We start from the raw sequence: 26,132 nt of genomic DNA, 5'->3' as shown, positions 1-26,132 counted from the left end.
TCAGTTCATCGAGCTTCGTCCAAGTTCGCGCCCATGAGTTGCGCACCTCGGACAGTAACGCTTGGCACCCGTCTTTGGGACACACCCATGTTTCGGACAGGTTTTTAGGGCAAAACTCGATGATTTTTAGACTGGCCTAGCGCGCTTGTAATTTAATTATATTATATAAAACTTTGTATAGTAGATTTTAGGATAATAAATATTAATACTATACAGCTGGAATATATAGTTATAGCTTAGTAAGCTAAACTAAGAAAGCTTAAAGTTCGAGTCTCTAGAAATAGGGCGTAAATAGTGCTTATTTTTAGTAAGCTATAAATCTAAATATATAAGCTCTCTCTTCTTCCTACTTTAATAGTAGGTTTATAAAGAGTATAAAAGTATTATATATTAGTCTTAGTAACTTATTAGTATTACGCGCTAAGTTATTATAGTTAGTGCTTATAAGCACTTTCTTATAAGCACTAATTAGCATTTTCCCTAATTATATAAGCTAGAGTACCTATTATTAGCTCTAACTAATATATATATATATTTATATACTAAAGTAACTACTATATTAGTTTTAGACTTTAGGTAATAAATCTAATAAAGTTAAGCTTACCTAGAAAATAAGTACTAATTTCGCCTACGGCTTAGGTTAGCTAAACTCTAGGCATAAATTATTAGTAAGCTAAGGGTAAAACTATAAATTTTTGTGTATAGAGCTACTTTTAGATCGATAATAGAGCTACTATATTAGTTACAATATATAGGTCCTTCTGTGTAAATAGTTATCATAAGTCTAGATCGCCTACTTTTTACGTGTGTCTTGCCTGTCCCAAACATGGGTGTGTCCCAAATACGGGTGCCAAGCGTTAAGTTGCAGCATGTCAGTTTGCATTGTCAGGACGATTCATTCTACGCGATGGCAATTCTGGTAGACAAAGAGCTTCGAAGAGCTTCGATAAGGCTAAGCAACAACAAGTATCATCACCAGATTCTCTTGGCTGCCATCTCGTAACGCTTGATCTTCTCAAGACCATCAGCACTATAACCTTTCTCTTTCTCCTGCTCCTTTCTCGCTTTGTCCTTGGCTTCCTTCGTTTTCAGTGTTTGGAGGGCCACAGGGTCGTCTTCGTAGATGATGCGACGTTTGTCGTCGTCCACTTCTACTACACCCCAGCCACCTACTCGCCGTCCGCCGTCGATGTAGGGTGAAGGATTGCCAGTATGCTCGCGCTCCTTCATCGACCGGTACCGGGCCCGTGAGAAGGCTAACAAACCCATGCCAAGGGTGAGCTTGCAGACCAGTAAGACGAGAAACATCAACAAGAAAACTAATGTGGTAGTCATGTAACTTGTAACATGCGAACTCGAGAGGGCTGCCGGCAGCTGATTGAGGAGATCGTCCATCTTTCGCACAATCATAGCTGCTGTAGATGTCGGTTGGGCTCGGGTCGTAGAATACTGTTGGTGAATACTAGCCAGTGTAGCTGTATTGCTGCTCGAGGGAGCTGGCACCCAGGAGGCAACGAACATCTGGTATGTTTGAAAGCCAGCGCGGATCATCAAACAACTCAGGGGAATGATTGGCAGTCCAAGCCGTTTTGTCAAGTTCTGCTCGCCGAAAGCATTCGTGTAATAGTCTTTCGCGAGAATATCGAGAAATCGACCGTATATGACAGGCTTCGTGTTGTTGAACTTGCCGATGTATGCATGTTTCAACCAGTCGATCAGCATTTCTGAGCCCAGAACAATGACGAATGGTCCCAAGACATGAGCCACTGTTGGGACGTACGAACTGACAGAGCTCAGCATAGAAGGCACAATCATAAATGAGCGTGGGAGTATTGAGGCCGCAGACAGTGGAGGCACTGCCTGTGTGATATTTGGACTGCTTGATGCCGTTGCCGTAGCTGCAGGCGACAATAGATTCGGAGTACCGATACTGAAACCACCTGTCTCCACGATATTGCGGGAGGCAATGATCATCAGCATGTGCCAAAGTTGAAAACGCTCGACGATGTCGGCACAAGTAAGCTGAAAAAGGTTCTCCCTTTCGAACTTCTTGAAGACCGTCCCCTTTATCTCCACAAATTGATTAGACATTAGTAAGGTTATTAGTGCATTAGAGTATGAGTTGACCGCCACGTTCAACGTGACGACTTGGTAGAAGAGCGCAGTCGCGTGTATGACACTGTAGACTAGCGCAAGCACGAACAACCAAAGTGGTCGCAGTACCTTGCTGTGACCATCTGGCTTGCGCTCCAACGCTTCCTGCGAGAAAAGACATTCAAGGACGTCTTGGCCTAGAGCAGATAGCAGCCGATCACATACTTCGAGGAGGTTGTAGATAACGTACAGCTTGATGGCTGCTTGACCTCGCACCCAGTGGTACATCCGACTCGCGTCCAGCTTGAGCAGGATGAAGCACGTGGCGATAATCAAACACCCCTTTAGCATGTCGGCTTTGTCATCAGGCATCAGATTCGACGGCGTTGACTTCATTCTTCGGTGGTGTTTGGCGGTACGGCCTTTTGATCGACTAGAACTTGCCTGAGGCACCTGGATTTCAGAACTCGTTCGAGACAACACCCCAACAGCTGATTGACCTCTTGTGCGTCTTCTATGCCACACACGTCGACTCCCAGCGAATACGAAGCTCGAGACGAACCGGATTTCCTCCGCCACGTTTCTAGCAAAGCTTTGAGACAAGATATAGATCGATTTGATCATTCGAAGTGGTAAGATAGTGAATGTGTACAGCCAAACATCTAGACAGGCCAGAACACCGAACCAGAGAACGCCTTCCAGCTGGTGTGGCAGGAATATAAAATTCAAGAGTCGTTCGATCTTAACGCGTGAAGACTCGTATGGAAAGTCATTAGTGGCCGAGCGGTGGATATATATCTGTGATGGTCTCTGTGAGGACAGCTCAAGCTGCAAGTACGTCGACAATGATAGAGGTGGCATCGGTATCGAGGATGGCAAAGGAGATGGTAGTGGATGGCGGGAGGACGATACGTTCAATGGTTTGCTATGGTCCGTCCTTGAATATGTTCTGGACTTGCGCTGGTCTTGAACTGTTGCAGCATTTGGGCTCTTGCTGCTGGCAGGTGTAGACAGGGCTCTAGGCACACGAGGTCTACTCGCCAGCGAGCCAGCCTCCGCTGCACCTTTGTCTGAGGCCACATCAATCGTTAGGTTCCTTGGTCTCTTGATATCTGTAGCCCGATCTTGGCTCACGCGACGAGTAGCATCGCTCAAAGAAGGACTCTTGGTCTGCAGCACCTGGCCTTCTCCCACTGGCAGCAGGGGCCTTGGTAAGCTCTGTGCTCCAGATTCAGACTCTACTGTCTGATCGGACAGGGCTGGCGACAGTACGGCCACGGAAGCTGTATCTGTGCTTCTGGCGTAATCTCGTACTTTATCACTCGAGTTCTCCTTTGACCAACGTCGTTCGTTGGGAACAGCAGCTAATTCACTGCTCGTTCTTCGTATCTGTAGCCCACCTCTGTTGAAGCTCGCATATTGAGAAGTCGGCTGGGTCTCGTTGCCATTGCGTGGACTTGATTGAATCGTGGCTATAGGATTCGCGAGACGGGCATCAGCCGGTCTGACAGGACTGCCCCCTTCCACATTCCCATTCCTGCCATCTTGCTTCTCTGCAACGTCTGAAAATTCTGGACGCGCTGCCACTTCTTCCAGCTGGGTGATGACTCCATCGAGAGCAAGTCCACGGTATACAGGTTCACGTGGAGGCGTGAGCGGCGCTCTTATCGGTTTCCCATTGTGGTCGAAGTCACCGTCCTCGAAAGTCGGCATGACGGACGGCAGTGATCAGAGGCAGACAATTCCATAGTTGGACAGTCAGGAGAAATGCTGTATATTTGTTTCTGGAGCGGAGTAAGATACGAAGTCTCTGTAGATAGATGTAGAGAAATGGCGTAAGTGTTCAGAACAGCCTACAGGACTGCGCTGGGTACAAGGGGCTGTGCTAAACTGTGGTGGTGCACGGTGGTGGACCGGTTTGTGTACGCAGTGAAGATGGAAAGTCCGCCCGACGGTTTCCTCTCACGTGGATCTCAAGCTCGCCAATTCCTGCCACATCACCAGCCACTAGAGGCGATCACCTGGCAATTGATATCAGCGACCGGACTTCTGTGTCTCTTATTGACGCTTGCCCTTATGGTCCAGTGTGGCGAACCTCGATAGTTGCACAAGCGGCGCAGATGAGTGCGATCCTGTGAAACTCAAGCATTCCCAGAATAACAGCCCCAAGATTGGCTGGAATAAAATCAGCCTGGTGGCGGCGTTGACGACTTCCAAGAATTCTGATGTGATGTTTTTGGGCTAGAGGTTGATCTGAACGTATTGGACACTGACGAGCTACTACCACTGATCTTGTTGAGTTCAAGCTTCTAGTCTTTGAACAACTCGCAAAGTTCTGGGCTTCTAAAGAGAAGTGATTGTCCGGGTTTTTAAGCCAGCTTCGTTTGATATGGATGAGGAGCATCACACTGAAGATGAATTGTCAGACTCGTTGCACGACCTGCTCAGAGGTATCACTTCACCCGCAGCAGTAGAATCTGCAAGTGGACGGTCCCTAAGTACTGGTCGTCTGAGGGGAGAGATCGGAGCTTCTTCAAACTCTCGCTCTTCCTTGCCCCTGCTATCAACTGCTACGCCGACAAGGTCTACGCCTAGACAGGATGTCTTGCTGCGAGGCAGGTCCATACCATCTCTGCAGGAGCATCTGGCTGGAAGCGCAGACTCTCCAGTAACAGCAAATGCAATCAGTCCTCCGCCGCCCAATCGTTCGATTTTCGCATCGGGACCACCGACCTCGTCTGTCTCTGCAAATACTGCTCATGCATCGATGAGCACGACTTCGGCGTCAGGGAGTTCCCTGCCTCTTTCAGCGCTGACAGCAAGTAACCTGAGCCGAAGAACGATATCTAGACCTTCGGACCTGAATATTGTAGCTGCAAGTGCAGGTATCCCGGGCACGGAAAAGGATGTGGACGAGATCGGCATGGGATCAGGCCCTGAGGGGGCTGATCTGGACGGTGGCAACGCTAGTACTTCACAACGGTTGTCTAACCTCTTTGCCAGTGACACACCTGGACTACTATCTCGAGAACCCACGCAGTTACGAAACTACCCTATACCGCGAAGTCCACCACATGATGCTTCCACTTTAGCCGGCCATCTACTGTACAACGGCTTCCTCAGTGGGAGACATTCGGACATCACTGTGCATGCTTTTGGCCGGAGCTATAAACTGCACAAGCTTCTGTTGGACCGCGCGCCTTACTTCTCGACCGCGTTCTGGGGACCTTGGAAGGAAAGCTCAGCAAGCGAGATGACTATAGTGACGGAGGACATCGATCCGAATATAACGCAAGCCGCCTTCGAGCTCGCACTCAAACGTCTGTATGGAACCGTGACTGCTTCACAAGAAGAGCAAGAAGCAATCGGCCTCTTTGCAACGGCTTGTTGGCTCGACATGCCTGATCTGATCGAAAATTGCGTGGACTATATCTTACGGCAGATGAACACAGCAAAGATACATCATCTGGTGAAGCTCGTTACGAACAGCTATTACGGCAGACCAGGTGATCGTATCCTAGCATCTGCGAAATCCATGCTATGCAGAGAAGGCTGGGAAATGCCGTACGAGCATTGGGACCACATACCTGCTGAAATCATTAGAGAAGTCATTGGCGGCGATCCTTTCTACGTGCCAGGGGAATGGGAGCGATGGTTTCTGTCCCTCAAAATATTGAATAGAAGACTCCGGCGGCTAGCAATTGAGTCCAAGCTTGTCGATGCTGATGGCACATACTTGTACCCGAAGCCTCAAAGCCTGAGATTTTTTGCTGTCAGGTTCGATGCCACCTATCGGCGAGATGCTGGTTTCGGAGCGCAAAAGCACTGGATCGATAAGGACGACATGTGGTGCGCCCTTTACACATCGCCTGAGGTTTCTCCTCTGCTTGTGCTCCTGGACGAAGGCATACATTATCTTCACCTGCGGTTCGAGCAGCTTCAGCACATCCGATCCGCTCGAGACATACTGGGCGTTCCAATCCTGCCCGAAAAGGTTATCTCCGACGCTCTATGGATGCAGATGGAACTTCGCCAGCGTGTTGTGAATGCACGTGAAGGCGATATCGAGCTCGGACTAAGTGAATTTGCGGAAGAACTAGATGAGCCGGAGGAGACTGTCGAAGCGCCATCGGAGACTGCTAGAGGCAAGCAGAGAGCAGAGAGTTCGCAAACACCTACAGAGGCCTCCACATTGGACATGGAATCTGGCTCGTGGGATGGAAATGGTAGACCACGCAAGTTCTGGATTCCGTCTAGTGATGTATCCTGCATCTTTGGTGGTGTCAGAGAATCAATCACATCTCCGGCAGCAACCACCAGTGGAGACTGGACATCCGCGAACAGGCTTTCCGCCAATTTAGAGCCAAGCGATGTAGCTTGGGCTGTGGACTTTGCCGGCAGCGTCTTCGAGAACACATCTGCAGCCTCCAATCTCGTCTCATCATCATCTCCGCCTCGCTTCAGTCATTACCCACCATTCAGATTTTCAGCCGAGTTTCCCAATCCTCGCACGCTCAAAGAGAAGAAGCGGGTGTACTCCCAGACAGTCTGGTATGCCGGAAGCATGTGGAACCTCTACATACAGCGGATCAACACATCCAAAGGACAACAACTCGGAATCTACCTGCACCGTGCCAAAGACAGAGATCCCTCCGACGACCCTCTAGCACAATTTGTACCAGCAAGCGTAGACGATCGGATAGGTCAACTCGAACGTGAAATGCTAATGCGGAAAGCAAATACCCGCCCACAGACCCCGACAGCATGGCATGGCTCAACCAACAATGACAGCGATGAACCGACGTCGACGCAGGAGTTCGACGCCAACACATCAACGCTCCTCTCACCGTCCAGAAGTGGTTCGTACCGCGACCCCGAGCGAACACCAAAGACATCCCAAAATACCTCCAGACCTGCTCTGCCGCGACCCGCCTACTCACAAATGCAACGCGCGCAGACACCAGAACCCAATAAACTATCGATGGATCCCGACTCACCTGAAATCGATGCTTCTCTCCTCCGTGCCAACCGACGCCTTGTCTCGTCGATATCAACAATGCCACCGTACATTGACGCTCGATCGACGATTAAGACGTACTTCAAGATCTACAGCCCGAGCAAGGCAGGTCGTCTATTGAGCGTCTACGAAAGCGCGCCGGATAGCTTCAATTTTGGGAAGAGCTGGGGATGGAGAAGCAGTCAATTGGTGCTCGATGATGGTGTTGGTTTTGAGGCGGCGTCGAGTGGGAAGCCGCCTACTGTCAACTTGACTGGGAAGGAGGGCAAGTTGAGGTATATGGTCGTTATTGGGAACGTGTGAAGTGGCCGGACTTGCATGATGGTACAGATTGTCACCATGTCTCAATATATTATTACTCGGTCCGCTATCGAATGCGAAGTGAAAGCGGAAAGGACTACATCGCAGTCTGTTCATACTCAACTCATCACTGCAGACGTCGCAGCTCCTGCATTCTCCCTTACGAAGAGGAGGTCTGACAGCTGGCGCCTTCGCTGTTTTAGCTTTCAGCTCGTTCATCATGAGTACAGTGGATGCTGCAACCGACGGCAACTGTCCATTCTACTTAGTCCGATCTCGACCGCGATGCCAAAAGCCTGACCGGATCCACGCTGAGCGACGCCAGATCAATTGCGTTCGTACGAACAAGCCACTCGCTCTGCGCACGATGCTCCATCGAAGGTTAGCATAGGTTTCTAACAGGCGCCATCATTGCCTGCGAGATTGTCTGCGAGATTGCCTGCGAGATTGACCCTCATCTGTCCTTGCGCTTGGTGGGGTCCTGGTGTACCGAAGGGAGAATACAGTGGAAAGGACCACAATTTGGGTCTGGGAAGGTTATGTGGTAAGGTTGGTGATGACATACTGGCTTGTAGCAGAGCTTCAGACTGGCACGCACGACAAATGGATGGGATCCTAGGGCAAAGGATGATGCTCCGTTATGAGGCCAGGAAGACACATTAGCTAGTGATGGATCACGTTCGTTCGGGCGGAGAAGGCGGAACTAAGGGGACCTAGAAACGGGAAAGTGAAGCGAGTCGTGGTTGTAATAAAGCTGACCAGTCTCTTGCTTGCCTGTCACCCAGTGTTCGGGTGAGTTGAGGGTTCGTCATTCTTCCGGCGGGTGGACGACGTGCTGGGACAAACGGTGCGTGTTCCGAGTCACATCCTATCAATCGTTAGCTCCTGCAGTAGAAGTCATGGCGAAAAGGTGGTTGGCGCAGAAAAAGGTGTATCTGATCTCATTTGATTCTGTAAAATGCTCCGATCTATCTACCATTCGTAAAGCGTACGCCTTGAAAGCACCAAGGGGAAGATTTGACCGCCAGAGGATGCTTGCAGAGGTGTGGGACAGGTGCGTGAATCTGCTGCCGATTCTGCTGCCGAAGAAACCCAACTCCTAGGATCGTGGCGCGAAGGGCTCTCTATATACTGTCTTTGAGCATGGAAGCCTCTCACAACCGCAATGCAGTGCTGGTCAGTTGTTGTGCCCCTTTTTGTCGTATCTCGTGTTTTGTATGGGTGCTCTATTTGCTGTCCTTGGATTGCAAGAAAGTGTATGCAAAATATGCTGCCAAACCACCAACGAGAATAATAGCGTATAGACCCACACCGAAACCACTGGTATCGTTTCCGCCAGGTCCAGCGGCAATCTTGTCGGTAGCGGCCTTCTTTGGCGCTGGATCACCCTCGACTCTTTTCAGTGAGCCAACTAGTAATCCCTCGAGGATCTCGCGCGCCTCGTCGGAGTGGCCAACGTCTTCGAAGGCTTCTGTTGCATCCTGACCGGCGACGTCTAGCAGGACCTCTTCACCACCTCTGCGTAGAGAATTAGCGTTAATCCATGGGATAGTGCTCATCCCCTTGCGAAGGCGGGAACTGCTTGTGAGAGACTCACGGATGCTCATCTACGAAAGATGATGAGTTGTAGACCTTGTCGTGTACAACAACGTAAAGATCCTTCTTGGTGTTGTGGGCCGCAACCTCTTTGAAGGTCAACTCTTGAGACATGGTGAAATTTGTGTGCGACTGTGCGCTTGTGATAGACAAGGTGGTGGTCGATTCAGGGATTGTGGAGGAGGAGAGAACAAGTCGAACGCAAGATTGAAGCGAGCAAAAGAGTCAGTATTACTACCAAGGGCAGATTCGAGTATTGTTGAGTGAAAGAGGACAACAACTGTTCATAACTTATCTCGAACCATTCGGCGGAACTTGGAGTTGAGATGTGAGGTGGGGTAAGCGCTACCAATCATAAGGCACAAATTGTTAAGTCTCTGGCACCTCCAGGGACTTTGTCAGGCAAACTGACCGCACTTCGGCAAGCAACCACGCCATTTTCTAAGCACCACCACACACCACTTCAGGCAAACAATCCCCGAGCGCACTATTCCGCCCTCTGACGTCCCTCAGTGCCCACTTTATTACTGGCGGGCTCCCGCTACGCGCAATATCACTTCTACGCGTATCACGACGCGACCTGTGAGTTGCTGTCGCAAAGCGCTGAGTCTAGCCTAAATTGCCGTCAGCGATGAGGACCCGTGCGCCAGCTGATGCGCGGGTCGGGCTTAACACCTGCCGAATACTAGTACCTTAGGCTTTGAACGACGGCAGCCATGCCCGACGATGCGTCGCCTATACCATCACAACCAGGGCAATTGTTCTCGTCGTCGAAATTCTGGCTAGCACGGAAAATACCCAGCAGGTCAGAACTCTCGAAGAAGTTGACGAGTAATGGCGCAGTCGTGGTTGCATTGGAGAAGCAGGCCGATTACTGCCTGGTCGATCCCAACGCGAGGCAATTGCCCACTGGTCAAACGTGCTACGACTACAACTACGTCTACGATTCCCTAAACAAGAACGAATTACAAGATCTCGATGGTTATGTCGTAAAATTACCTGCGGCGACCGAAAGACCTGTCGGGAGTAGGACACTAGGAGCGAAGTCGACGAAAACACGCTTCACCCCACAAGATGACCAGCTGTTGCACAACTGGATCACTCCCTACCGCGAGAGTGGAGGCTCATACAAAGGAAACGAGATATACCAACAGCTCGCCCGAAAGTACCCACACCACCCTTTCCAGAGCTGGAGAAGCAGGTACCTCGACTATGTGCAACACGACCAACTGGACGTGACGGAACACGTAGATGCTTTCGCAGAGATTGCAGTTGCAAGAGCAGAACTGGCTGAGCAGAGACCGCCAAAGCGAAGACGACTGAATGACTCACGACCGGCCAATCAGGCTATTCCTGCAGCGAGGACTGCACAAACACCTGAAGCTGCTGGACCTGCCGATGCCCATACGCTCGGTGTCCCAACAACAACCGTTCGACAGCAGGTCAATGCTCCACCGGCCAACAATGTTCAGCCTGATGTCCGAACCGAACAAACACCCCCACGTGATGATCGAGTTAACGTTGAGGACCTCGAAACCGCGTCAGAAACCAACAATGAAATCAACTATACTGAAGTCGTAGACCTAACTCCCCGAGAGGCTCGGAGGCAGAGTCTCTCAGTGCAAACTTGGCGGTCCATGTTGAAAGCCCACCCAACTTTAAGCTGGACCGAGGCCGATCGTCTCTACAAGGCTGTTCCTTATATCTATGATTCAAGTCCCGAACACCAAAGCTCTTGTTTCCAGAACATGGCAATGGCTGGAGAATGGGACAGGCATAGCGCAGCAGAGTGGGAATTGTACTACCACGAATTGATCTTGCCAGAGTACATACGACGAAATGGCCTCAGAGATGACGCCGAGCTTGAAATGTTCATTAAAGATGCTCTGGTGCGAGAAGCACAACGCGATCAGACGCCGGAGATCAAGAAAGAGCCTTCTCCAGATCCGCGCACTCCTGCAGAAAGGCAAATAGACCGGGAGCGCGAGAGGGCTCGAGCTGAGACAAAAGACATTGCGTTCAGCGAGACCTCAGAGAACTCAGATCCGGGCGATGCTTTCACAGCCGATGAAGAGATTCCTGTCGCCGAACGTCAACCATCGCCTACGCTTGAACCACCATCGCCTGTAGCACCTCGTACGGAAGTGCATGCGAACGAAGGAAGAAAACGAGCCAGTCAGCAGACTAATAGTACGCAGTCTGAGTCACAACCCCTTCAGGCATCGCAACAACCGACGTCGTCACCCAAGAAGAAGCTGTTCGGGCAGACGCTCTCCATGAGCCAAACGGATACCCAAGCTGGTACACAAACAGACTTGACTGGCATAGAGGTCAACGCAGGCTCTACATTTCAGCATTCGTCTGCTTCAGAAGGAGTAGACAAAGCTGCTGTCACTTCCTCACTGTCTTCAGTACCTACCGTGCAGAAGCCTCCCAAATCATACCAGGAACCGCCAAAAAGTGCATCGACTTCCCAAGAGTCCGCTCAGTACGACACCGCGAAGCAGGCTCAGGTGCCAGCTAATGGTAGCACAGAAACGAGCATGACTTCGATTGAGAAGCATGTCCAAGAGCGCGTTCGACCTCCCTCGCCTCATCAAAGCAGTCCAGTCGTAGACTTATTAGGCGACGGTGAACTGGACAACGACGAGGTGCGTTCTGAAGGCGGGTTGTCAGATACTGGTTCGGAGTTTATGGCTTTTGATACTGCTCCTGAAAGAAGTCAACTCTGGGAGACGAACCCTGAGCATGCTGGCGATGTACAACACCAAGAAGCCGACTATGACGAGAGATCCCTGGAAGAAGAAAGTGATGAGACCGATGACGAGAGCACCGAGCCTCAGGATACTGACGAATTCAAACGTCCTCCCACTCCAATGCGCCGAAAGATTTTATCCGAGCGTGTCCCAGACGAGGGCGAAGAGGTCGAAAACGAGCCTGAGGCCTACTCGATGCAATATGAGGGGCCTGTCGTCCGCGATGCGGCTGCTAAACGCATCGAGACGCAAGCGCTCTTCCAGCACACAGAAAATGAGGCATCAGAGTTTGACTTACCGCCTCCTGAAGGTGGGTGGGAAGCCCTAGGCTTGGAAGACGTCGACGATGAAGACCCTGACCAGCCCATCACTACGGTCGAGCTACCTGATGACCATCCACTGAAGCGACGAGCGTCTTCTACCCCATCGCAGACCACGGAGAGCTCGTCTGAAACCGATGACAGGAACAGCAGCCCTGTTGTGATCCCACAACCTCAAGAGATCCACGAGATCTCCTCTGATGAGACACAGTCCACAACCGATGACGACGAGGAGCATGTCCCAGCTGCACCTGAACCAGAACCGCCAGGATCCCCAGGTTCTGTACGTAGTCGTTCAGCTTCATTTGCGTCAAGTACTACGACAAGCTCCCGCAGATCGAACCTCACAAGACGTTCCGTTGGGTCGGCCGGCTCGGACAGTCTGCGTAACAGTCATACGCTGCGGAACTGGCTAGCGGCTCAAAAGAAACACTACGACAGATTACCTGAATTGATCTTCAAGCGTCTAGCATCCGTAGCCGCTCAGGCGACATGCCAAGATCCGACATCTGCGACAATGCTACTCCGAGACCTGGTTGAAGCATTCAATAGTTCTGAAGACACACGCAGAGCGAAGCACGAACATATACAGAGCTTGAGGAAACGCAAGGACCCTCACTATCAACCATTGCCATTCAAGGCCAAGAACACAATTACCGACACCAGCGCTAAGACTCTTCTACCAGCCGATGTCATGGGAATATGGACGACCGAAGATGACGATGATCTGCTGAGCCACACGTCTGCTAGTATCGGGCGTGTAGAGAAGAAGCACACGAAGAGTGGCGTTAAGAAGAGAGCTGGCTTTCTTCAGCGTCGATATGGACTTGTGAGAGACGCAGATAATAGTGCTGGTCCTAGTGCGAGCACAACGCCGGCAAGACGAACCGCGAAGCGGATGAAGTGATCCATCTTCCCTCTACAGAGGGGCATCCGTGCATCATCGGACAGCGGAGAGTGGCTAGCGAAGCGGAGATTTTGCGACATGAATATATGAATGATTATTGTAGCGTTGAAGCGAGGCGTTACACCGAAGGTGGCACGAGAATTGATCCCGGCGTGCTCTTGGGAGGTAGAAATAAGTACAGTTCGAACGGTGTTCGCGGTCTTCAGGGTAAGACGCTGCGCGCAGCCAGCCCAGTGAGTACCTAACAAGCTATGTTCAAAGCCACCTTTTCATCAACCATTACAAACTTTGTCGTGCACACGCTCATCCCTGCTAACCGTCTCTACGATAAACATGCAAGGATGGCAGTCTCCATTGCCGTGCGCTTGCTGACGGAGTATCCTACCTCCCCTAATCGCAGTGCATCGTGACAGCCACCTCAAACACACGTCACCGTCTGCTGCGAGCCAGAACGAGACCGATACACTCGCAACCCCAGAAGGTACAACCTCGGTCACAAGGCGGCAGGACCGAGTAGACTGTACATATGAGGTAAGTACTAATAGAGTCCTACACTGAACATAGAAGACACGATCTGTGGCCCCGAAAAAGACCATATGATCACCAAACCATTTGAGGGAGGGACGGCCGAGGACCTGAGGAAAGCGCAACGGGCACGAACGTCTCAAGGCAGTAGCGACCCAAGTCTTGCTTTGCGGAAGGCACTACCACCATGACCCAAATCGGAAAATGCGCTCGACGTGGCCAGGAAAGTACACCCGTCACAATGACGCGCAAAGACGGCACGTCCGTCAGACAACATAGGCTCGCTAGATGAGTGACCAGACACCGTCGACCGCACAATCAGTGGGGAACATGTAGTCAGGCAGAAGTGATGAACATTCATTCGTAGCAAAGCACGATCGGCACTAATAGACTACGAAGGCACAATTCGACCGGGAGTCCGAAGGCAGGAGCGACGAATAAGAGAGAAAGCACGACCAAGACTGCCGGGTCAAGGAAGGTGCGATGGACCTCTTGGTTCCAAGGGAAGGAAGGTGGGATCAAAGTCACAGCGAGGGAAGGTGCGGTCGAGCTTATGACTGATGGAAGGTGCAATCGGGGAGCTAGGAAGGCCTGACCTACATATGATACAGAAGGAAGGAGCGCTGAGGTCCAATTGGAAGGCGCAGCCAGCGAAACAACGTCACCAAAAGAGAAGGCGCGTTTGGGAAGCAAATTCTTAGGCAGGAGTGACGGAGAGCCAGAGGAAGGCATGACCAATTGCGATAGGCTGAGGAAAGGACGACCAATGTAAACTTACTAAAGAAGGCACGGATGGGTCAGAAGGAAGCCAGGTGCTTCGCAGATCAGACGGAAGGCGCGGCCTACAAAATGGTGTGCGGGAAGGCACGAAGGTGACATGCAGGGAAGGTGAGACTGTAACGTCGTGAAGGAAGGTACAACCCTGTGATTCGTGGAGGAAGGCACGACTGTCGTAAGAAGGAAGGTGCGATCTTAGTGTGAAGGAAGTGGCGACCGAGACGTCGAGGAATGCGTTACCGTTCTAAGCGGTTCAGGAAGGTGCTAGCCTATGCGTAGGAAGGTGCGACTGCGGCAAGAGCAGGTGCGACTGGAAGAGTGGAAGATGAGCCTGTGTTAGGGCGAAGAAACAGGTGTGATGGCAGATCAGAGGAAAGCAAGAACGGTGTGAGTGGCGTGACTTATCTCCGTACATATTACGAACAGTAGGTGCGCAGTGAAAGAGGAGAGAGTCGAGCACACTACCTAGTCATGACATTACAGAAGTACAGTTTGATGCCATATCATGCAAGGACAAAGGGCAGAAAGGCGAAGAATAGCTGCGGACGGCTCTACATACCTATGGATAGATCGTGTTCGTGGACAGCGCTTGCCTCGGCCACGACAAGGCACAGGGCGAGGCTGGACTAAAGCGGTCGAGGAGCTTGCCCAGAAGCCTACCCAGGCCACCACATCCCGCCCTTGCCCTTACTTTCCACCTTCTTCTTGTTCAGGTCCTTCTTCTCCTTGCCTGAAACCTTGTACTTCCGTCCTTCCTTCTTCCTCATGAGGTTCTTGTCTCTTGTGCCCTTTCCACCTTCCCAAAAGCCTGTGGTGATCGATTTTTTGATCACGCTTCGACCACAATGTCGACAAGCCTCAGGGTGATACCGCTGTTCTCGGGAGCAAAAGCCACAGATTATACGCTCAGCATGCTCATTGGGATGTGCGTTGTCTTTTTGTGCAGGGTTAATGGTCGGTGAATCGTGGCATTTATCGCAGGGGAAGACTCGGTTGCAGCATGAGAAGCGGAACCAGCGGTAGGATCTGGAGTAGTGTTGACACTTGCCGTTGTCAGGTAGAGGTGTTCCAGCTGAGATTCCGAGGTCTTCCTTGGGCTTTCTGGCGCGCAGTGGAAGAGCAGCTGAGGATTCGGCTGTCGATACTCGCAAGAATTTGAGCTCGGGTATCTTGAAGGTCATTTTCGCGTGGCAGGAGCGGCAGATGGTGAGCGGAGAATCACCTCGTACAGCCGTGACGCCTGGTGGTGAAGGAAAAGCTGTGCTGCATTCCGAACAAGTTGGCTGGAATGTTGATGGCAGCAGTTCGGTGATGGTGCAGTTCTCAACATCAAGGTAGCCCGCTTTCGAAGAAGCGGCGTGCATGAGATCAGATCGATAGCTAACGACGAGCATTGCACTGCATTTCTGGCAAGTCTCTGTACGATGGATATTAGACGTGTTGACTGCAGCTGGAATGACATTCCTGATGTCGGCTTGCTCTTTACATCGACCGCATCTGACCGATAGCGAGAGACTGACAACTTGTAACAACTCAATGCCAATCAGTTCGAGTCCAGGGAAGGAAAGCTGGACGCCCTTCTCGAGACCGGAGGTCACTGTGGAGGGTATGGCTGCACCACCAACAATGCTTTCGATGTCCTCATCCGAGTCGTCCTCGCTTTCGTCATCTGATGTGTCACTCTCAATCGAGCCCGCCTCATTCTGCTGATTGGACCATTCCGGTGGACGAGACATATACCTTAGATGTGGACGGCTTGGATCACGAACCGCGCCACCTACCGCTGGCTGGTCACTGGTTGTAGAGACGACGGCACTACCATCCTCATCCTCATCAACGACACTGGCGGCCACTTGGGCTGGACGAGGGTCTATAGCCAGCTTCGCCAGGTTTTGTGTCAAGTAGTTGATATGCGCCATAAGTGTCTGGTCCTTCTTTTCCACTGCGCGCTTCTCAAACGCTACCTCAACATTTTCAGCATCGGGCCCTTCCACTCCTCTTAGCACAATAGTACAAGGCTCCAACGGATAGACCTCTGGTACAATTAATGCTGTTTCTCTGAGCGAGCGCAACGAAACGGGAATAGCAGACGAGCTAGGGACTTGCAGCGGCACATTGAAAGCAACACCATCACCTGCCTTCGAAAAGAGCTCAGAACGTCCGAGACGCGCTTCTAACTGCTTCAATTCTGCATCTCGTCTTGCCCTCGCTTGCTGTAGCTCATCGTTACTATACCTTGACAATATCGGCACAAAAGGAGCAGGAGCGACCTTCGGAGCTTCAGGCTCGTACGAAGCTATTGTGGCCTCACTGCGTTTGTTTGCAACGAGCTTGATCGTAGCCGCTTTCTGCGACGTCAAGTACTTCTCGAGATGTTTATCGAGCTCATTGAGCAGCCCGAGCAGACTCTTGCTTGGGTACCGGCTGACTAAGTCATCGAAACCCTTCTCCACATTGATCTGGAAGCCTCGGACCATCTCAGGGTTTTGAACAGCAAGTCTTGGTTTCCCATCGCTGGGAAACCCTGTCGGTACAGTCAGAACGCAATGTAGCCCCGTCTCCAGCTCAAAAGGAAAGTCGGGGTCGGTAGGATTTAGCCTGAATTTGAGAGTGGTGGCCTCGCCAAGGTCAGCACGGAAAGGCGAGTACCGGCGAATGACCTGGCTAATTTGGTATTCTCTAGGGTTTTCGAGCTCTGCTCTGGATACAGGTTTTGGGACAGGGACGTTTGCGACTGCTGACGATGGCCGGGTCGTATGTGATTGCCGAGTATCATGAGAAGATGCGTGAGCTAGCTCTTTAGCCGTATTACCAGATTCAGCCGATCTGGCAATTTCTGCAGGGCTAACATGTTGGTAGCGACATTGATCGCCAGATCGGCATCCTGACCACAAGTATTAGCACACAGTTGTCACGCAGCATTGATGGTAGGCAACAACAAAGGCTAAGCACTGTATGGTCGGTTGCAGAACCCAAGCTTTTGGTTCGGACCATACCGCGGGGCCGATTCAGGGGTGGCTTTAAGATACGGTGGCGCGAAAGCGAGCTGGGCGAGCCTCATGACCAGAGCATTTGTTCCGAACAACAAAGCACGGTCACACGTGTGTGTGTGTGGACAGACGTTCAATAGCCGAGCAAAAGCAACACCGGTAATGTAAAGACGACGTACCTTTTTTGGTCGCGAAGAATCGACATACCTGTTCCGATTGCTGTGTGCTGACTTTGTTGTTTCGCGCCGAGGATTGATGTGGGCGATTAGCAGTCCCATGTGTTTGGTTGTTGGTGCCTGACAACGCACCATCACCGTCAGCATTTCTGTAGAATCATATGATCAAGTTCCAAAGGCATGGATGGAGTTGCGGTCAATCAGATCTTGCAGATCTTCGACCGGGCGGCAAGTGGTTCCAGGTCTTCCTGCAAGCCACTCGCAGCTAGACAACGCTCGATCTGGGCGCTTTCGGCGTGTATGGAGTGGTCACTGCTAGCAAATTGTTTTGATAACAGGCGTCCACTGGGTCTCATAGTAATGTGACACCAAGTATACGAGCGCATCAGACGGATAAACTGATGACCTGGCCGACAATACGCTGGGCAGAGCTCAGACATGTGGTTCACATGTGGGGATTAACGTGATAGCAGTGAATCCAACTGGATTAGATTCGGAGGTATCTGCAACACAGTTGAAGGATTGGAGGACTTACTAGCATGTGACTGATCCTCAGTAGCGGACGCAGAAACTGGTTCCGCGAGGCTAGGGCTGAGTGATGAGTTGTCCATCATGAGATAAACCAGCTAGCGAATACCAGATGCTGCAAACAACCAGATTTCTTGATTGTGAACTTACGAAATCAGGTACCTGGGATAGTGGTTGTCTTTGAGATCTGATAGGTAGTGTATCAGTTTTCAGTAGTGGCCAAACCTGTGTGGCGTCCAAGAGAATCTTTACAAGTTCGTGAGGGGAAGAGCAGCCGACAATAAGTGGTCAGCGTGCAGATGACTTCGAAGATTGGCTCTGCGTTGTTCACAAGACCGTCTGCCTGAAGGGAAAGCGATTGAACTTCAAGAACAAAATAGTCGAATTTGAAGGCTTGATACAAGTATGACTTGATCCAGAGGACATACATCATCAACGACAAGCATAGCGTGATTTATTGCGGTGACTTTTGCTGTCACTCTTCGAGCGAACGCCGGATTGGAAAGTCGAAGGTAGCAAGCGTGAGTCAGGTGAGTCAACAGCAGAGAGGCAAGGCAGAAGTGACTGAGAGAACGTAAGCGCGACGCGGAGTGGTCACTGCCATCGCAATCTCCATCCAGTTACCTCTCTGATCAGAACTATACGTAAACGAATGATAGAAGGTATGGTGGTGTGTTCCTCGAGAAGGTGATGTATGGTGTAGGATATTCTTGACGGCACGTTTCATGGATGAAACTTCGTTACTCATAAAGAAGAATACCGCACAGTCCTGAGTTAATGTAGGCGCTTGTTTTGAGGCATCACCAAGTGATTCCCCTTTCACCGACCAGGTGCATCCCCTACACCCTATACCTATGACCGATGTCCTTTTCACAGTCTGCTACGACGAGGCTACTACTCCGTATTGTCGCTGCATTGGTCGCTGACACACGGTCACATAGAAAACGTAATGATCGACGTCGATTCATAGGGTAATTAGAGACTGTATTGACTTTACCTGTCGAATATATTACGAACTTCACCGCTTTTCATCGTCATCATGGTACAGGGACCAGGGAGTCTGCCATTCGCGACAGGCTTTCGGCTCTGCATGATAAGCTGCCGATTGAAGTTACGACACAGGCTTGTACAGTGGCATTTGACCGCGGTAGCACCGTACAGCATTATTCAGACGCACACAACGCAAGAGGACATGAAAACGCAGAACCTGTTTCACCAATTCTACGAGAGTTCCAAGAACCAGCATCACGATAATGCGATTTAGCCCGCAAATCAGCATTCCTCGCCATCTTTCTCCCCACGGACGCACCTCAATTCCGCTGTTCAAACTTCCCTCCACGCTAGACAGGGGCAGGCGGGCACTCCAGCACGGGGAAGCACAGGAAGGCGTTAAATTGGCGTCACAAGGCTTGAAGTGGTGTGCAGTGAGGCGACGGTGGGCTTTGTGGAGGCTGAAGCTTAATATCTAGTAGGTTGATCGACTTCGTCGTCTCGAATCTCACTTTGGTTAACACGAGTGGTGTGAGCTTTGACGGGTGAGGATATGTGTGCTTTGAGTTGGACGGCGCACTGGCGACGGGTGCGCTGGAGGAAGGATTCTGCTCTGCATACTGCTTAAGTCATAACAAAGCTGTCACTGAACATCTGCGAGTAGCTTTTAGGGCTGATTATCGAAGCTCTTTGCATAAGGCTCACTAGAGTGACATCACACATGGAGAAGGCCCCCTCCGGAGAACAACTTCAGGATGTTTATGACTGCAACTGCTTTGCTGCTCGCACGGACTTCGATTAGGCTTCGGTGCCGTTAGGTAAATATGATATATGATCTCGATAATGATCCGATCGGCATCTCGGACAGCTGCGATCATGGAGTTGCAGTGTTGTGTCCTGGGGATAAGGTTCAAGTTACCTTCTAAACAGTTTCGAGATGTCTCGTAAATTACACTGACGATACGAAGATGTCCGGGCATGACAAGTAAGATCATCAAGCCGCGAATGCAATATCCTAATTGAGCATCCGCTCAAAGTACGGGAAAGCATAACTCACGGCTTAGGTACCACAGTAGCACAGCTACTGGAGGCGCCTGCTGCGACACTCAGCACAAAGTGCCAATGATTTTAATAGCATTGTGTTCCCAGAGATCATGCGAACTTCGCGATCGTGGTACACGACAAAAGTCTCGCATCCAGGTGTCGATATGCCCAATTGTAACACGAAACAGGATGACCACCAAATTACAGGGCTTGTGATGAGCTTTGCGACACCAGCTCAGCTCCGTGGCAATGGTCACATGCTCCCTATAATGGGATTGTAGGGGCGAGATGGCCTCTTCGGGGAAGGAGTTACGCCTGTATCACAGGGCTGGACCACATCTCGAATACAATTGTTATGGCTCGAACCTGGATGAGCTCATGTTTCTCGTCAAGAATTCTCATTTGAGCGCTGGGCGAACGCCATCTGTCTGTGTTGGCTTCAGTGTCCGACATCGATAGCATCTTCGCTGGTAGTGAACAGTCAATGATGCCCTTTCGTAGCCTAGCTTCCTGAGCTTTGGCTCCTTCGTACAGCAGTGTTGCACAGGCACTCGTTCGCATCTGGAAGCGAAGCAGCAGTCCCGGCATACTGGGCTCGACAGGTGGCTGTCGTGGGATGTACAAAGGCCAACTACCGTTCGTAAGCAAGGAGGGGAAGTTGCGCAACAATGCAAGCCACGGTCGGACAAGAGCATGGACTGCTGCACTCCTGCGCCGAACTGAACCTTCCACACCCTTCACAAACCTTGGTGTATTACCATCTCAAGGCGACTCTCAGGATTTGACGGTTGGGAAACTCGTTCAGACGACAAGTCCGTTGTGTATGCTGGCGTCCGCGATAGAAGATTTGGTGTCGAGCTTATGAGCAACGCTCTCGCAGAATATAAGCGTAATGCCACACGAGACGCGTCTGGGGTAAAGTGTGATTGGTGAGATCGCCAGCCTCTTTTTGTTTTCCTGTTCCGGCCCCTGCAATAATTCGTATTGCTGAGGAGGCTTACAGGGAACTGAGCATGGGACCGCAATTCTTCTCCGTGAGCGTGGTTTCGTGCTAATCTCTAGGCGAGGTTTACTCTAATAATTTGTTGAATACTGTTAGCTCGAAGAAGGTTTTCTGGGGTATTGGATACCTTTGGCAACTTTTCTGACCTGATCCTGACGTTGCCAATGCGGTTAGACACTGACCTTTTGATCAGTGTGGATCTAAGTAGGTCAGGAGAGTTCTGACCTGGTCAGAACTCTTCTGACCTAATCTTTTCGGTGATAGCGGCTGCCCTTTAAGTAAGGTGCGCGTCGTTGACGCAAGCACTAAGTGTTCAACCAGTCAAAGGTGAATACTATCTGGAGTTCGAGAAGTCTGCTGCTCACGCTCCGTCGCTACCTGTGCCACTAGAGCGAAAAGATCAACCCCACGCTATCCCAAAGGGCAACGTCAGGATCAGGTCAGGAAAGTTGCCAAAGGTATCCATTAGCCGATACATTCTGCCAGAAATTCGTACCCCGAACGTTAGGAGGGTGTAGCGTTGCGCCGTCATCAAGGAAACTCGTATGTTACAACTGTCGAAGGAGCTTTCCCTTTTCCAGTTAGCCTTGCGACGTCGATTGCGTGGACCTGAACCAGACGGCAAACGACGTTGCAGATGCTTCGTCCTGGAGGTTCAGAAACCAGGCTTTTTGTGCGACGACTGTAGTACGAGTTTATGGCTGACTATATTCCAGCGGCCTACGGTGATCCATCTGATGTCACCGAGCTGTTCATTTGATATTGGAATGTCGGCTACGTGGTACTGAGACTCGTGACTGACAGCGCTGGTTAACAAGCAGCGATGTTGCGGCCATGTCAAGTCACGAGGTACGACTTTGATTCTGACAGTTGGAGGTGCAACTTTGGTACCTATTCCGCCTCGGTTGCCGTCGGGTGTGTTGCACCGAGCTATGTAGATCGTCTCCCTCGTCCGCACAGGAGCAATGACGGAGTTATGCTAAGAAATCACTGTTCAACGCGGTGTACTCTCGGCGCATACGATCAACAGGTCTCGAAGCTGATGTCCATTCCACTCGTCTCCAACGATTCCCTCGTGATCCAGACGCGCGGCGCGTGATCTCTCGAATTTGATGAGTGAGGCTGTACCTGCATAGTGGCACCATTGTAACCATAATTGATGTTTCATGATACTGCTTGATTCTGCGTTGTGCAAACTTAATAAGACTAAGTTGTCCCTTCTCTTGATGTCTTGACGTGGCTCTGCCAGCCCTGGTTTCAGCCATGTCCTCGCCATGGATGGCTATGCTGAGTCTATGTGTGAGACGCGGGAAGCTTGAAAGGCGTATAACAATCTTTGGAAGACGTGCGCGCCAGTAGGTAACAAGAATGACACGAAATCCACGGAAGTGGCTGTAAAATAGTAGATTCCACGCGTCGCGATTGGACAGCAGTATTATTTACTCTGCACCTTGTACAGCTCGACGAGGACGCCTAGCCCAACGGGAATTCGATACGTTATGCGTTATTGGTTCGAAATGTTCCTTTGCAGCGCACGAGATGGACTTTACACTTTCGCTAATGAAGTATTTCGCAACTCGCAGTACTTCTCTGCGAGGCATGTGATCGACAAAAGTCATGTATCGGTCATGCTCCGAACTTGCCCTCCTTTTAGCCGTTGGCGAAAACAGGTACGAAAATTGAACACGAGCATCAGGCGGTGAATCTGAGTCCCAGGTACCTCGGCGATGTGTTAGTCAGGGTGGTATCATGGAAAATGACTTGATAAAAGTATTGCCACGATGCGCTGGCAGGATCGAGTCAGCAGAGTTCCCGGGATTGTTATTCATAAGCAAAGATAGTGGTAGCTAGTAGCAGATGTCGAACAGCTGCTGACTCTCTTCTCATATTCACCGCTCTTGCTAGATTTGGTATATGCCACCCTTGAAATGCTCAACCGGGTATAAACTTTTCACCGATCAACCACCCGAAATCAGCCGTGATCCGTCATTATGAGGGTGTACCTCAAATCAATCATATCGTGCTCATAACCGAGCCATGCTTTTGCCACCCAATTGACCATGGTCAATGCCTGCCTGTCCTTCATGCTTGCCTTACCGGTCGTAACAGTCGCTTGAACGCAAGAACAAAACAATCAAAAATAGATAGTAGGATGGCTTGAACGCTCGATCCCTTCCAAACCTGGACTCGCGTCCGTGAACGTATGTATATGCTGTCGTGATTGCGTAACGGACTACCAACCTTTAGTATGATATTCGTTGGCCACGTTGAAATAGTCGTTGTAGGAATTATTAGTCTTTGTGGTGTCTCGTTGTAGCAATGCACGGTGAGGCTGAGGCTGTGCTGCAGCCATCTGACCAGCGCGCTGCAGATTAGCCATGGACTTAGCTTCGCGCTTGAGGAATGCATTGACGGTCGTGTTTTTCTGTTGCCGCTCCCAAAGCAAGTTCTTTCGCAGAGACTCTGTCAACTCTGTTGAGAGCATGTTTCTTCTTGTCGTGCGAGGAGAGTGTGCCATTGTGTATGCGTCCTTGTTGGCAGGTAGTGGAACGTTGATAGCACGGCTCATGTTTCTAGGAGCCATCATGAGAGCGTCTTCGTTTTGTGCCTCTGGTGAACCTGAGACTGACGGTTCGTGGTGAGACGAAGTTTGGTCCATACGACGTATTGCTGGTGAGGACCTTGAAGCAGCATTCATCAGGCCTTTGGCACGATCACCTTCAGTTAGACCAGCAGTAAGCACTGATCGGCGACTTGGTAAATTGGCCGTACTGTCGACCCGCTTGAAGATTGGCTGAGAAGGTGGCTTCTCTTCTTCGGGCTGTTCGTCTTCCCACCCTTCCTCGTCATCCTCTTCTATCGCAGAGTCATCGACGACAGACTCATCGTCTTCATCGTCACTAGCGATGGCATTGTCGTCTGCCGGACTACCACTTTGAATCGTGTGCTGTTCGACAACTTCTCGGAACGAGGTAGTCTTTTTCTGTTGAGGCTGCTGGTCTCGAGTGAGACTCTTTGACAGGCTGCTCTTTCTCGGCTCCAGGAGATGTTTGCGATAGGACATCTGTTGCTCGAACGAGCTTTCGTCGTCTTCAGAAGAACCCCCAAGTGTGAACATACCGACCTTCTTTGGTGGTGCACCTTTTGTAGCGTTCTTGGATGCAAGTATCGGCAAGTTCTTGATGAGTGTCGAGCTGCCTCTTGAACGTATTGACGGAACCGGCGAGAAGCCATGCACGACACTACCTGATCTGATTAATCCATCGGAGGATGCGCTAGTATCTGAATATCTGTGCGTGCTTTCGCGCTCGGTGCTATGTGTGTTGGCGGTAGTGTTTGTTGCTGTCGACATACATGAGGATTCGGTGCCAAAGTTCTCGGATCGATCTGAGCTGGATGATTGCTGCTGATGACCGGACTGCTTCTCTGGCGACATCTTGCTGTCAACGGCCTCCTGGATCTCAGGGTCCAAAGGCTCGAAGGTCTTTTGTCCTTGTATATTCGTAATGATTCTTTCCAATCTACGTGGCGTCAGGTGCGCTTCCTTGCCTCTGGACTTGCTCAAGGCCGAGTTCTCTAAGCAGCTATTGATAGAGTCGTGATCACTATCTGATCCCGGTGAGCTCGATAAGGAAGGCACATCGTCTTTTGGCGGCAGAGGAATATCGATGGCAGGAACGATAGTCTGGTCAGGTTGTGGTGGACAGCAAAGCGTTTCTCGGGCCCACACTCGCCAGCTCAAGTTCTCCAGTCTTTTGCCATCTGGAATGGTGCTTGAGCACTTTGAGAAAACTGGAACAGTCGTCAGCACTGCCAGGTCTAGAAAGTCTAGGTTTCACATACCAGTCCACATCCCAAAGAGGTTCTCCACATTTCTCGGATCAATTTCGTGCATTCGAGCAGCATCAAGTTGCAAGACCGGTGCGTGAAGCATTTTGGTCGATTTGCGCCCGCGTGTGGGCTGTCCGTCAAGGTGAAACCCTCCTCAATAACAGGGGATATTGCCTCTCGTATAATCTATCGCGTGATGTCGAAATGGGGAAGTGCCTCTGAGGGTCGGCGCAGGCTTATTCAAAAAATTCGTGCCGTTTGCGGTTCAATGTGCCGAGCAGAAACCGTGTGTGATGTCAGGGAACACGGGCAGAAACCGCAGTATCGGTCAACCGAACAGTCAACACTTTCGTGGCTTGTGAGGGCGAGGAGCGAACAATGACAATATGTGTGTCGACGCGTGGTACTGTGGGAGAAGGAATAGGTTTTTGAGCAGGGAGCGGCAATGCACGACAATATACAACGGGCTGTAACGGGCGTGCCAGGGCGAGAGGATAAGATGAGTGGATACGAAAGACCGTGACCGCGGCCATTCTGAGCCCTGACCTTTAACGCCCCAAGTCTGGCAGCACAGACGCTACCGATCCCTGTTTCCAGGTTAAAGGGCAATCGATTTCCGGCGTGAAAGATCGTGTAAAGGTTGAAATGACAAACGAAGAACAGAGAGGAGGAGGTCTGTGACACTGGCACCGCTTGGAACACCTCCACCTCGTGATGCCCAGATAGAGTTCTAGGCTTGCAGTTGACTTCGTTAGCCGGAGCCGGCTGCGCTTGTATGTAGAGGCTAGTGGTCCCCCCGTCTGTCATGCAGCTAGTACTAGGGGCTGAGGACGCTTACAGTACAAGTGCTGCAGCCGGTGCTTGAATCGCCGACCAGGGGTCTGTGGACCGTTGCACCCACTAAGAAGCTGGTCATGTGCTGGTTAGATCCTGCCGAGCTTGCCTGCATTCGAGAAGCGCCCTAGAGTATCGGCAAAGTTGCGACTTTAGCGATCCCACGTCCGCCCTAACCTGTCCACGGCCCAAAACAGTAAGTATCTGAACGCTGACGACCCAGGCCGGTCCTTGCTAAAGCGCACCGAAAACAGCTTCCGCCACCTTTTAGGCAGGTGCTGTCACCATTTACCAGTGGCATCGCACCCATTGTACCTGCTGACTTCCTGAACAAAAGCAAATTGCATTGTTACAATCAATATCCTTGGTCGTGAATTGCCATGTGCAACGCAAGAGACAATGCCTTGGTTACTGCCATGATCTCTGCTCCTACGTGCATCCCAA

The 26,132-nt window shown here is 50.9% G+C and overlaps 6 protein-coding genes across 6 annotated transcripts; 2 read left to right on the top strand and 4 right to left on the bottom strand.

The window, feature by feature from the left end:
* Positions 1-972: 972 nt before the first annotated feature.
* On the bottom strand, positions 973-3,807 carry PMZ80_000906 (uncharacterized protein; the record flags this gene model as incomplete). Its single annotated transcript, XM_064869356.1, has 1 exon — positions 973-3,807. The coding sequence occupies one exon, from the start codon at positions 3,805-3,807 to the stop codon at positions 973-975; it is 2,835 nt and encodes a 944-aa protein (XP_064734853.1).
* A 676-nt stretch (positions 3,808-4,483) lies between these two features.
* Positions 4,484-7,414, top strand: PMZ80_000905 (uncharacterized protein; the record flags this gene model as incomplete). The annotated part of the gene is made up of 1 exon (XM_064869355.1): positions 4,484-7,414. The coding sequence occupies one exon, from the start codon at positions 4,484-4,486 to the stop codon at positions 7,412-7,414; it is 2,931 nt and encodes a 976-aa protein (XP_064734852.1).
* Positions 7,415-8,637: 1,223 nt separating this feature from the next.
* On the bottom strand, positions 8,638-9,121 carry PMZ80_000904 (uncharacterized protein; the record flags this gene model as incomplete). Its single annotated transcript, XM_064869354.1, has 2 exons — positions 8,638-8,929; positions 9,009-9,121. The coding sequence occupies 2 exons, from the start codon at positions 9,119-9,121 to the stop codon at positions 8,638-8,640; spliced, it is 405 nt and encodes a 134-aa protein (XP_064734851.1).
* Positions 9,122-9,723: 602 nt separating this feature from the next.
* On the top strand, positions 9,724-12,990 carry PMZ80_000903 (uncharacterized protein; the record flags this gene model as incomplete). The annotated part of the gene is made up of 1 exon (XM_064869353.1): positions 9,724-12,990. One exon carries the CDS (start codon positions 9,724-9,726, stop codon positions 12,988-12,990), a length of 3,267 nt encoding a protein of 1,088 aa, XP_064734850.1.
* A 1,958-nt stretch (positions 12,991-14,948) lies between these two features.
* PMZ80_000902 (uncharacterized protein) lies at positions 14,949-17,214 on the bottom strand (the record flags this gene model as incomplete). Its single annotated transcript, XM_064869352.1, has 2 exons — positions 14,949-17,029; positions 17,208-17,214. The coding sequence occupies 2 exons, from the start codon at positions 17,212-17,214 to the stop codon at positions 14,949-14,951; spliced, it is 2,088 nt and encodes a 695-aa protein (XP_064734849.1).
* Positions 17,215-23,256: 6,042 nt separating this feature from the next.
* PMZ80_000901 (uncharacterized protein) lies at positions 23,257-24,957 on the bottom strand (the record flags this gene model as incomplete). Its single annotated transcript, XM_064869351.1, has 2 exons — positions 23,257-24,815; positions 24,867-24,957. The coding sequence occupies 2 exons, from the start codon at positions 24,955-24,957 to the stop codon at positions 23,257-23,259; spliced, it is 1,650 nt and encodes a 549-aa protein (XP_064734848.1).
* Between the last annotated feature and the right edge of the window lie 1,175 nt (positions 24,958-26,132).

This window comes from Knufia obscura, assembly GCF_036327395.1.
Source record: "Knufia obscura strain CCFEE 5817 isolate CBS 148926 chromosome Unknown scaffold_1, whole genome shotgun sequence".
NCBI classification, from domain to species: domain Eukaryota; kingdom Fungi; phylum Ascomycota; class Eurotiomycetes; order Chaetothyriales; family Trichomeriaceae; genus Knufia; species Knufia obscura.
This window is presented reverse-complemented; position numbering and strand designations above follow the sequence as displayed.